This window comes from Leuresthes tenuis, unplaced genomic scaffold (assembly GCF_036924035.1).
Source record: "Leuresthes tenuis unplaced genomic scaffold, fLeuTen1.0.hap1 SCAF_10, whole genome shotgun sequence".
In the NCBI taxonomy this organism is placed as follows: Eukaryota; Metazoa; Chordata; class Actinopteri; order Atheriniformes; family Atherinopsidae; genus Leuresthes; species Leuresthes tenuis.
Genome location: NW_027325364.1, coordinates 1,644,358 through 1,656,501, shown reverse-complemented (window position 1 = coordinate 1,656,501; position 12,144 = coordinate 1,644,358). Strand labels below are relative to the sequence as shown.

Below are 12,144 nucleotides of genomic sequence, written 5' to 3'. Positions count from 1 at the left end.
GGAAAAATAGTTAATTCCTCCCAAAGGGAAATGACATAGTTGCTGTATTTTTATTTTTTTCAAAACAATCATCAGGCGGAGAACAGAAGGAAGCTAGCGGAGAGCAGAAGGAAGCTAGCAGAGAACAGAAGAAAGCTAGCAGAGAACAGAAGGAAGCTAGCAGAGAACAGTAGGAAGCTAGCAGAGAACAGAAGAAAGCTAGCAGAGAACAGAAGGAAGCTAGCGGAGAACAGAAGGAAGCTAGCGGAGAACAAAAGGAAGCTAGCAGAGGACAAAAGGATGCTAGCAGAGGACAAAAGGAAGCTAGCAGAGGACAAAAGGAAGCTAGCAGAGAACAGGAAGCTGAGGCTTCCTGTTCGTCTCCAATCATCAGATTTAATTATGAGTTTAATTATGAGTTATTGCTGCTGGCAGGAAGGACCTCCGGCATCTCTCTGGGATGTTCTTGGCTTACGACTTCTTTAACATGATTCTAACATTTAATATTTTTCAGGAATTTCTCAGTCAGACTTTTCCTTTTTTTGGTTTTGTTCGTAGGCCTGTTTAAACCAGAAGTGTCGGGACGTGTCCGTCTTAGGCGTGGACGAGTGTCGCAGGAAGTGCAACGGTCACGGGGTGAGTGCAGCATGGATCTGCGCATATCTCCAGCCTTAAAGGGGAAATATTATGGGAAAATCCCCTTTTTTTTGTTCCCGGGACACAAATAAGACGGTCGGGCGTAGATGCTTCGGACTTCCTGATTCTCAGCTCGGTGTTGAAGGATCAGGAGACGTCGGGGCGCCGTTCTCCGGCGTCCCGGCAGCCATGTTTTCATGTTCACAGTTTGAGAAGCGGCTGCATCTGTAACCCGGTCAGATCTCTGTGTTCCAGGTGTGCAACAGTAATAAGAACTGTCACTGCGATGTGGGCTGGGCTCCACCTGACTGCAGGTATTCGGGTCACGGCGGCAGCGTGGACAGCGGCCCGGCCCGAGCTACCGGAGGTGCGTCACTCTGAAATCTCCAGTTAAACCAGAATCCCCACCAGTTCTAACTCCTGTTTCTGTGTTCAGAGTCGGATCCGGTCCGAGTGGCGCTGCTCGTCATCTTCTTCTTCATCCTCCCCGTGGTCCTCCTCTTCCTCGCGCTCCGCTTCCCTCGTTTCCGTCGGACGCTCTGCTGTCTGGGGCCGAACAGCCCGTTCCACAAAGCTCGCCAGAACAACCGGTAACACGACGCAGAGTGTGTGTTTAATGATGATGTCATACATTCGGCTTCCTCTCTGTAAACAAGCTGAACTCTTCTCTTACCCACAATGCAGTGTGACTGACTGTGAGATGTGGGGTTTGGAGTTTGAACCCGCCCACGTCTCCAGGTACTGCCGGGCCCGCGGGTCCTGGTCTGTAGTCTGTCCCTGTAGAGTCTGAGAGGTGACGTCCAGCCTTTAAATCTTCTGCCGTCACCTCTCAGACCTGAACACACCTGCAGGAAAACCGCGTCACGATTCAAAGCTGCACTGATCCGACTGTTCCAGGCCTCTGCTCGTCTTTTCCTTGATCTTTCCTGGGAGGAAAACTCCTTCAGGACTCAGGAAAAGACGAGGCTCAGCTGTGACGTGGGTCTGAAACTCCAGATGTTCAATAAATGTTGTTCAGAAACAGCTGCAGATGCTTCATCTGATGGGATCTGATCCGCTGTTAGAGGAACGTTATTAAAGAATATTACTTTATCATCAGAGTTCAGATAAAAAGGCAAATATAGTGATTTATGAATCACTGTTAGTACGACTGGATGAAAATAATCTCTCAAAGCTGCAGCTGCAAGGAATTATGGGAAAGAATGAGCTCATTTCTCTCAGGAAGTACGGTCCGGTGTTTCCTTCATGAGAGAAAGGAGCTCCGACGCTTCCTTAAGGATCTCCTTTAGGAAACACCGGACCGTCCTTCATGAGAGAAAGGAGCTCCGACGCTTCCTTAAGGATCTCCTTTAGGAAACACCGGACCGTCCTTCATGAGAGAAAGGAGCTCCGACGCTTCCTTAAGGATCTCCTTTAGGAAACACCGGACCGTCCTTCATGAGAGAAAGGAGCTCCGACGCTTCCTTAAGGATCTCCTTTAGGAAACACCGGACCGTCCTTCATGAGAGAAAGGAGCTCCGACGCTTCCTTAAGGATCTCCTTTAGGAACCACCGGACCGTCCTTCCTGAGAGAAAGGAGCTCCGACGCTTCCTTAAGGATCTCCTTTAGGAAACACCGGACCGTCCTTCATGAGAGAAAGGAGCTCCGACGCTTCCTTAAGGATCTCCTTTAGGAAACACCGGACCGTCCTTCATGAGAGAAAGGAGCTCCGACGCTTCCTTAAGGATCTCCTTTAGGAACCACCGGACCGTCCTTCCTGAGAGAAAGGAGCTCCGACGCTTCCTTAAGGATCTCCTTTAGGAAACACCGGACCGTCCTTCATGAGAGAAAGGAGCTCCGACGCTTCCTTAAGGATCTCCTTTAGGAAACACCGGACCGTCCTTCATGAGAGAAAGGAGCTCCGACGCTTCCTTAAGGATCTCCTTTAGGAAACACCGGACCGTCCTTCATGAGAGAAAGGAGCTCCGACGCTTCCTTAAGGATCTCCTTTAGGAACCACCGGACCGTCCTTCCTGAGAGAAAGGAGCTCCGACGCTTCCTTAAGGATCTCCTTTAGGAAACACCGGACCGTCCTTCATGAGAGAAAGGAGCTCCGACGCTTCCTTAAGGATCTCCTTTAGGAAACACCGGACCGTCCTTCCTGAGAGAAAGGAGCTCCGACGCTTCCTTAAGGATCTCCTTTAGGAAACACCGGACCGTCCTTCCTGAGAGAAAGGAGCTCCGACGCTTCCTTAAGGATCTCCTTTAGGAAACACCGGACCGTCCTTCAGGAGAGAAAGGAGCTCCGACGCTTCCTTAAGGATCTCCTTTAGGAAACACCGGACCGTCCTTCATGAGAGAAAGGAGCTCCGACGCTTCCTTAAGGATCTCCTTTAGGAAACACCGGACCGTCCTTCAGGAGAGAAAGGAGCTCCGACGCTTCCTTAAGGATCTCCTTTAGGAAACACCGGACCGTCCTTCCTGAGAGAAAGGAGCTCCGACGCTTCCTTAAGGATCTCCTTTAGGAAACACCGGACCGTCCTTCAGGAGAGAAAGGAGCTCCGACGCTTCCTTAAGGATCTCCTTTAGGAAACACCGGACCGTCCTTCCTGAGAGAAAGGAGCTCCGACGCTTCCTTAAGGATCTCCTTTAGGAAACACCGGACCGTCCTTTATGAGAGAAAGGAGCTGCTATGCTTCCTTAAGGATCTCCTTTAGGAAACACCGGACCGTCCTTCAGGAGAGAAAGGAGCTCCGACACTTCCTTAAGGATCTCCTTTAGGAAACACCGGACCGTCCTTCAGGAGAGAAAGGAGCTCCGACACTTCCTTAAGGATCTCCTTTAGGAAACACCGGACCGTCCTTTATGAGAGAAAGGAGCTGCTATGCTTCCTTAAGGATCTCCTTTAGGAAACACCGGACCGTCCTTCAGGAGAGAAAGGAGCTCCGACGCTTCCTTAAGGATCTCCTTTAGGAAACACCGGACCGTCCTTCATGAGAGAAAGGAGCTCCGACGCTTCCTTAAGGATCTCCTTTAGGAAACACCGGACCGTCCTTCATGAGAGAAAGGAGCTCCGACGCTTCCTTAAGGATCTCCTTTAGGAAACACCGGACCGTCCTTCCTGAGAGAAAGGAGCTCCGACGCTTCCTTAAGGATCTCCTTTAGGAAACACCGGACCGTCCTTCCTGAGAGAAAGGAGCTCCGACGCTTCCTTAAGGATCTCCTTTAGGAAACATCGGACCGTCCTTCATGAGAGAAAGGAGCTCCGACGCTTCCTTAAGGATCTCCTTTAGGAAACACCGGACCGTCCTTCCTGAGAGAAAGGAGCTCCGACACTTCCTTAAGGATCTCCTTTAGGAAACACCGGACCGTCCTTTATGAGAGAAAGGAGCTCCGACGCTTCCTTAAGGATCTCCTTTAGGAAACACCGGACCGTCCTTCCTGAGAGAAAGGAGCTCCGACGCTTCCTTAAGGATCTCCTTTAGGAAACACCGGACCGTCCTTCCTGAGAGAAAGGAGCTCCGACGCTTCCTTAAGGATCTCCTTTAGGAAACACCGGACCGTCCTTCCTGAGAGAAAGGAGCTCCGACGCTTCCTTAAGGATCTCCTTTAGGAAACACCGGAGCTTGGAGGACTCAGACAGCTCTGATCGTGGCTGCTGCTCACATTCTTCCAGCTCATTTCACTCAGTCAGAGTTTTGGACCCACAGTCTTTATTAGGACAGTTCTGGGCAGAGAGGTTTCTGGGTAATGAAGCTGAAACAGTTTTAGGTGGAGCTTTAAGTCCGACCGCCAACAGGAAGTTTGTGCACCTGAAAGCAAACCCAAAGGCTTTTTTTTGTCTGTGTTCACATAGTTAAAGGTCGGTGTTTGTGTCCCAGTGTTTTAGCGCCTCAGCTGAAGCTAAAAAGCTTCTCTTCCCAGAGAAACAGCAAAGATGCGTCGTGTTTTCTCCCTCACAGGACTCCGGTGATGGAGCGAGTGGACGGCAGGAACGGAGAGCAAGTCCGGCCTCTGAGGTACCACCTGAACCCGCAGGCCGACATCCCGCTGGCTCCGCCCCAAAAAGAGGAAACCAAAGCAGCACGACAGCACACTGAGCCGGTCCAGCAGAAAGAGGTGATGTTTGGGCTCAGATCCCCCAGCAGACATGCACAGTTAAACTCTCTGCTGCTCGTTCTTCATATAAAAGCAACACGGGAAGCTCCAGAATCAGCCCGGCCCACTTTGTCCGCCTCAGGTCTCAGAAACCGGGTTTATATTCTACTTCTGCCTCAGATTTCCTGCCGTAAAGGGAACAAATTTACTGTTAAAAGAAGCAAAAAGTAACTGATGTGAAGCGTTGAGACGATGGTTTCACTCTTTCCCTTTAACACATTAAACAACCAGTGCCGACCGAAGCTCAGGTTCCTCCAGATGCTGTGAAACTGAGGCTCTCAGGTGTCTATTGATAAGTTTGCATGTTCATTCTGAACAGTGTGTCCATAAAGGCCAGTTAGCTTAGCACGATAGCACGACATCAATGCTCCAGAGTCCTGAGAGTCGAGATTCCTTTTATCATCAGTCAGAGCAGGACTCGATGGAAGAGATGGAGAACTGTGGTTAAAAGAGTGCAAAAACACAAAATAACCGCTATTTTTTATCAATTTCCCTGAAGATTCACAGGCAAACTGCAGAGAAACTGCCGTAAACTTTATTGGCTCTTTATTTTGGGATTTATATGAACAAAAAACAGGTTTATTTGGTGAAACTTGTTTTTGGAGCTCAGATTTGAGTCATTTTAACTGGAAACAACACATGACGTGTCAGTTAAACTCACCTGTGTTGGATGGCTCCTGTCTGCATGTTTCACTTCCTGTTTTCTCTCCTATCAGGTTCATAACAGGCCTGCTCCTCCCACTAAGCCCCTCCCCCCTGACCCCGCCCTAACACCCCCGGCGAAGGTAACGTCACCTGAACTCACCGGCAGGTGTTCACGTCTCGTCTCGTCGTAGTCTGTGGTTTCTTGTCGTCTCGGTCCAGTTGTTCGTGATGTGTTTAGGTTTTGTTGTTTCGATCATTTTGGTGGAAATTACAGGAATATTTCATCATTTCAAGAAATCCTCTTACTCTGTAAGTCTTTGTTTCCTCAAACAAAGACTGAAACCTCATTTGAACGGGATTAACTTTACAATATTCCCTGTTTTTATTAAACCCATCGCTCTGGATGAGCTTTAAAGGTGAAATATTGTGTAAAACTCCTTCTTCCTGCTCCTGGGAGCATATATCAGGGCGTCTGAAGTGTAAAACTCCTTCTTCCTGTTCCTGGGAGCATATATCAGGGCGTCTGAAGTGTAAAACTCCTTCTTCCTGTTCCTGGGAGCATATATCAGGGCGTCTGAAGTCACCAGCAGGTGTAAAACAGGTGTAAACTTCCCTGAAAGTTCCTCTTTTAAGGAGCCGTTCTGATTTTAATTCCTAAAGTAGTCACTCCTTAAGTTGGCTCCGCCTCCTCTGCTAAGCCCCGCCCCCTCACATCCACCCTGCTGGACGGATGAAGCCAGCTTCTGGTGGAAATGTTCTGCTGTCAGCTGCACTGAGGAGCATGCATCTTCCATCCAGCAGCAGCCTCAGAGGATATAAGAGCCCAGTGGATAAACTATATCTGAGGCTAATGTTCCAGCAGAGTTAGCTAAAGACTGTGAATGTGCAGCAAACACTTTTCATCCCACTGTTTTAACAACTTGGTCCAGTTCAACGCTGGACTGAAGGAACTGAGCCACAAAGAGGATCAGTTCCAACTCTCAGAGCCTGAACTTCAGAGCAGGGAAATGGAAGCATCTGAGAAATAACTCCTCATGGTTTATTTACTGATTTATTTCTTCCTTTAGCAGCAGCTAACGCTAACAGCTTAGCTAATGAAATAACTCCTCATGGTTTATTTACTGATTTATTTCTTCCTTTAGCAGCAGCTAACGCTAACAGCTTAGCTAATGAAGATGACGTACACCAACTTCTAAGGAGTTACTGCTGTTCCTTTCTGAAAGATGAACATTATTGTTCCCACATTACTTTGTTAGCTGAAGCTTTCTAGTTGATCTAATGATTTAAGTCAGTTTGACAAAGACACATCATTTGTGGTGAAGAGGGAGCTGAGCCGGAAGGAGAAGCTTTCAGGTTCCTGCTCCATCTTTGTTCCAACCCTCACCTGTGCTCACAGATCTGGGTTCTGACCCAAAGAATGAGGTCCTGGATACAAGCGGCTGAAATGAGTTTCCTTCAGAGGGGGGCGGGGCTCAGCCTTAGAGATAGGGGAGGAGCTTAATCATATGGGGGAGGAGCTTCACCATCCTGGATGATTAAGCTCCTCCCTCCAGATGGTGGACCAGAACCAGAACCCACTGGAGGGATTATATAACTCCTCTTCCTCATCAGTATCTGTTAACTGTCTCAAACACACCGCTGCATCATCATGTCTGTGTTTGGGTTTACGAGCAGTGACCCAACGCTGCCCCCATCAGGTCAAACGGTGAACTTCAGCTTCTGAAAACTTTCACTGAGTTTATCAGCCGGGTTAAAAACTCGGGAGAACTGTGAGAGGACTTCCCAAAAATGTTGAACTGTTCCTTTATCTCATCAGCTGATTCACATCAGAGTCGCCTGAACACTGACTCGCTGCTCTTCTTCTTCTTCTTCTTCTTCTTCTGACTCTCATTTCTGCTGCTTCAGTTGGTTAAACAGCGACCAGCCCCCCCCACCAAGCCTCTGCCCCCCGACCCCCCCACCCCCAGCAACCAGGTACAGTCACCTCCAGCTGCAGTGTGTGGTGTGAGTCTGTCCTGTGTTGGGTGTGTTTGTCACAGCGCCACCTGCTGCTCGGAGGAGGAAACGCTGTCGTGTTCGTTGTGTCTGTCTGAGTCGTCCAGATGTTCGTTTCTTTCCCTCCTCGGACCTCAGAGAGGCTGCGAGGACAGAAAACTCTGCGTAGTTTTTAGATTTCATGCTAAAATTCAGCCGTTCAGGCCGATAAGAAAAAGGAAACGAACGCAAACGTTCAGCGCTTTGTTCCCATGTCTCATTTTATTCAATTCCAGATGTTTTAAAACCTTTTTCATTCAGATCTGCTGAATCAGCAGCGTCACCAAACAGCTCAGTGACCTGTTTCAAACCAGCCTGAACGAGCTTTGGTTCAGTTTGGCTAAGAAGTTGATCTCATTCCTGAAATTTGAAGCAGGAAACCTGTGAAACTCGATAAAAAGCAAAGATTCTGCTGCACATTGTGACGTGTCGGTTGTTCATTTCCACTGAAGTCAGTTCCCTGTAAATCCCCCTTTTTTTTCGTCTCATCTGAGGAATCAAACCAGTTAAAAGACGCGTTCAGCTGTGTGTTCCTGCTCCGGCGTCACAGTCAGCTGATTAATGTCGGATATTATCTTTGAACGCCTCAAAATGGAGTTCATCATCCTGTTCTGTGGAGTAGAAACAGACATTTTAGGACATTAAAACACGATCTGAAACGCAGCCTCAAAATATCGCACTAAAAAACACGATTACCCAGAATGCAATGCAGCGAGACCTGCAGCAGAGCGCTGATTATTTTCAATTGACACGAAATAATTAGGTCAAAGATGATTAAAATACTCCAGAATCTGCACCAAAATGATGCAAAGAGTCAGTTTGTTGCATGAATGTCTGTTTTTCTGTTTCATCAGTTCATTCAGCATCTTTATTAACTTTTATCTTATTTTCCAATTCATTTATTTAACGTTTTTTTTGTGCTTCATACATCAGATAATGAGAATGTTTCTGTGTATATTCAAATGTTTCCTTCATTTTTACCATTTTTTCTGTCTTTCTTCGGCCCTGAAGTTCAAGTCGAAGCGTAAACAGTTTCTCTTTAAAATGTCCTGATGTTCCTGAAGGCATCGTTTCTGTTAGTGAGCTGCTTTAAAGTCTAAGTTTGAACCCGAAGACGTCACAAACTGAAACTCCTTCCTCGCTCCTGCTCTGTCCTCTTCTTCACTCTTCTTCTTCCTCTCCTCCTCCTCCTCACTAACCTTCCAGCAGCCGGTGAGTCGGCCGGCTCCGCCCAACAAGCCACTCCCCCCTGACCCCGTCACACCTCCACAGGTACGCTGCATGCCAGGAGAAGCATCTCAGGTAGAGGAGCTGATCAATCGCTGTGATTACTGCTGATTAAACTGGTTGATTGATGAGTTGAGCGCATCGGAGGTGGTTCAATTAAAAAAAAAATGGTGGGCATGAGGCATTCAGGAGCACAAAAAATCGTTGGACGTTTCAGTTGCTGGTTGTAATAATTAATAAACTAAAACTAATCAATCGGCTTCTTTGATAATCAAACGTCTGTCATATTTAAACAATCATCTAAAATATTTGCTGGTTTCGTTTGATCTCAAAGTTGTTTTTTCTCTTCAGGTTTCTTTTCCTCTCAAACCTGTGGTGCCGAAGAAGCCGCGCCCTCCGGCCCCGCCCCCTCACCCTCACCTGCCGCCACACCCTGGTCTCCCGCCGCACGCCGACAACGCCTTCAATACCAAACCGGCACATGGAGCCGTCGCACCTGCAGCCGGTCCGAACAGGTAAGACCGCGTCAGTTTAAAGGTGAAATATTCAGTAAAACTCCTTCTTCCTGCTCCTGGGAGCATATATCAGGGCGTCTGAAGTGTAAAATCCCTTCTTCCTGCTCCTGGGAGCATATATCAGGGCGTCTGAAGTGTAAAACTCCTTCTTCCTGTTCCTGGGAGCATATATCAGGGCGTCTGAAGTGTAAAACTCCTTCTTCCTGTTCCTGGGAGCAGATATCAGGGCGTCTGAAGTGTAAAACTCCTTCTTCCTGTTCCTGGGAGCATATATCAGGGCGTCTGAAGTGTAAAACTCCTTCTTCCTGCTCCTGGGAGCAGATATCAGGGCATCTGAGGTCACCAGCAGGTGTAAAACTCCCCAAAAACACAACCCTGGTATTTATTTAGTTCCCCTTTGAGTGAAAGTTCCTCCTTTAACGAGCTGTCGCTCCGTAAGTTGGCTCCGCCTCCTCTGCTAAGCCCCGCCCACTCACATCCACCCTGCTGGTCTCATAGATGAGACACACTTCAGTGTGACTCTGACATGGTGACCTTCAAGCTGAAGTTTCACTCTGAGTTTGTGGTGTTTTCCACAGAGGAACAACACATGATGTGTCACTGAGTCATTATTTATGGAACAGACACTGAGACAGAACACAGCAGCAGTGAGTGAGAAACTAAGTGAACCCCTGATCCAGCAGCTTCAGCAGCAGTGAGCTGCAGTGATGGTTTCCTGTGGGACGTTATCAGTCTCTCTCATGGTTCTGGAGGAATCTCGGCCCTCTTCTCTCCAGCGCTGCTTCAGCTCATTGAGGTTTGCAGCATTTCTCTGACCTTGGGGCTGACCTTTAACCTTTAACATGCTAACTGAGGCCTGTAGAGTCTGAGATGTAGCTCTGGGCTTCTTCACCTTGGGGTGACCTTTAACCTTTAGCATGCTAACTGAGGCCTGTAGAGTCTGAGATGTAGCTCTGGGTTTCTTCACCTTGGGGTGACCTTTAACCTTTAGCATGCTAACTGAGGCCTGTAGAGTCTGAGATGTAGCTCTGGGCTTCTTCACCTTGGGGTGACCTTTAACCTTTAACATGCTAACTGAGGCCTGTAGAGTCTGAGATGTAGCTCTGGGCTTCTTCACCTTGGGGTGACCTTTAACCTTTAACATGCTAACTGAGGCCTGTAGAGTCTGAGATGTAGCTCTGGGCTTCTTCACCTTGGGGTGAACTTGCTGGGACGTCCACTCCTGGGAAGATTGACAGCTGTCCTGAATGTTTTCCACTTGTGAATAATCTTTCTCTCTGTAGAATGATGGACTCCAGATAGTCTGGAAATGGCCTTATAACCCTTCCCAGACTGATGGGCAGCAGCAGCTGCTTCTCTGAGATCATTGCTGGTGTCTTTCCTCCTTGGCATCGTGTTAAACTGACAGAACTTCTGCTTTTATAGAGCTGCTCACACTGACTGAGGATCAGTTAATCAGAGCATTGATCAGTTAATCAGAGCATTGATCAGTTAATCAGAGCATTGATCAGCAGCTCCTGGCTGTTTTACCCTCTTAGTTCCTGTGGAAGCAGTGAGGGTTCACTTAGTTTCTCACACACCGTTTTCTTCACTGAATAAGGACAGTTTGATCTGAGCTGTAACACCTGCTGCTGAACAGATGATTTCCTGATGGAAACATTTCTTCTGACTGTAAATGTGTGAAAAGCAGAAGTAAAACTGCTTCTTTCTCCACAGACGACCTCCTCTTCGTCCCAGTCGGCCGGCAGTTCCTCCAAAAGTCGAGACGTCTCCCCCGCTTTAGCGTCCTGGCGGCTGCACAGACGTCACACGCCGTTTTATACGATGACGAAGATGATGAAGATGACTTCTTTTTATCCGTTTTGCACTGAGTCGTCGGGTTCAATCCTCCGTGAAGTGGAGCTGTTTTAGATTTAAATGTGACTGTAACGCAGTGCCTTTCTCTGAAGTGAACGCCCGGGACGGCGTCGCCGCCGGCGGCGGTTCTTTGGCGCCACGGGGTTCAGTGCCTTGCTCGAGGACACCTGGACGGGATCAAACCTGCGGTCACAGAGCGTGGAGTGGAGGGTCTCAGAGGAAGGTCCTCGGAGAGATTTATTTCTATTTTTTTAATCAAATGAGAACGTTTATATTCCTGAAGAACACGGACGCCATCTTTAACCAACCGGAGCCGAGCCGCCGGCGCCGCTCGGGCCGACGAACCGGCAGCCGTTATTATCGCCGTTCTGTCTGTCGGAGTCTGAACTTCTGAGATTTTGACAATAAAATTGTGATTTTCAGAAATAAACGCTGATATTTCATCATTTCGTGAATGAATCCGAACTTTTCCCTCATTTTTCTGACTTTATTCACATTATTTCACAAACTCTTTTATTTTCAGATAAACTTTAAGGTCAAAATCTTATTTTTCTTTGTTTAATCCACAGAAATTTAATATTTTCATTTTAAATGACCGAAAAAGCTGCTTTTTCTCAGGTTTGTTTGTCTCCTGCGATTATTTCCACCGACAGAACCAACGAACTTCCTGCTGGAACTCCTGGGTTCTCCCGACCCGGCCGGTTCGATGTGGACTGCGAGCCTTACGGGAGGAACCGGTTCTGTCACCGACCGCTGGGAATGTTTTCAACGCCGCGCCAAAGAAAAGCAGAAGAACTTTGAGTTAATTTAACAGATTCTGTGGTGTTAAAGGAGCATTTCGCCATTTCCTGACAGCGTTTTGTCTTCTTCTCGGAGGAAGTGAAGGATGAAAAGCTCGAATCTAACATTCCTGCAGGGACTGAAACAAGAAGCAAAGCAACACGTCGTATGTTCTGTTCTCGCCTTCAGAACAACAATAAATTAATTTACACGCATGAATGTTCAGTCTCCGTTTAACCAGTTTTAACCAGTTTAAACCAGTTTTAACCAGTTTAAACCAGTTTTAACCAGTTTAAACCAGTTTAAACCAGTTTTAACCAGTTTTAACCAGTT

At 47.7% G+C, this 12,144-nt stretch overlaps 1 protein-coding gene across 18 annotated transcripts in view; it reads left to right on the top strand.

The window, feature by feature from the left end:
- adam15 (ADAM metallopeptidase domain 15) overlaps nt 1-11,469 on the top strand; it is a 39,548-nt gene extending 28,079 nt beyond the window's left edge. For 2 of the 18 annotated variants that reach the window (XM_072393480.1, XM_072393495.1), the window contains 9 exons: nt 538-615; nt 856-982; nt 1,052-1,205; nt 4,558-4,714; nt 5,470-5,538; nt 7,304-7,372; nt 8,639-8,734; nt 9,011-9,174; nt 10,891-11,469. In XM_072393480.1, the coding sequence (XP_072249581.1) occupies nt 538-615; nt 856-982; nt 1,052-1,205; nt 4,558-4,714; nt 5,470-5,538; nt 7,304-7,372; nt 8,639-8,734; nt 9,011-9,174; nt 10,891-10,957 (981 nt within the window). In that variant the 3' untranslated portion in view covers nt 10,958-11,469. Of the gene's footprint in view, nt 1-537; nt 616-855; nt 983-1,051; nt 1,206-1,299; nt 1,869-4,557; nt 4,715-5,469; nt 5,539-7,303; nt 7,373-8,638; nt 8,735-9,010; nt 9,175-10,890 lie in introns of those variants that run through there. The other 16 variants (XM_072393482.1, XM_072393484.1, XM_072393481.1 and 13 more) reach the window with 16 other exon arrangements.
- Nucleotides 11,470-12,144: the final 675 nt, after the last annotated feature.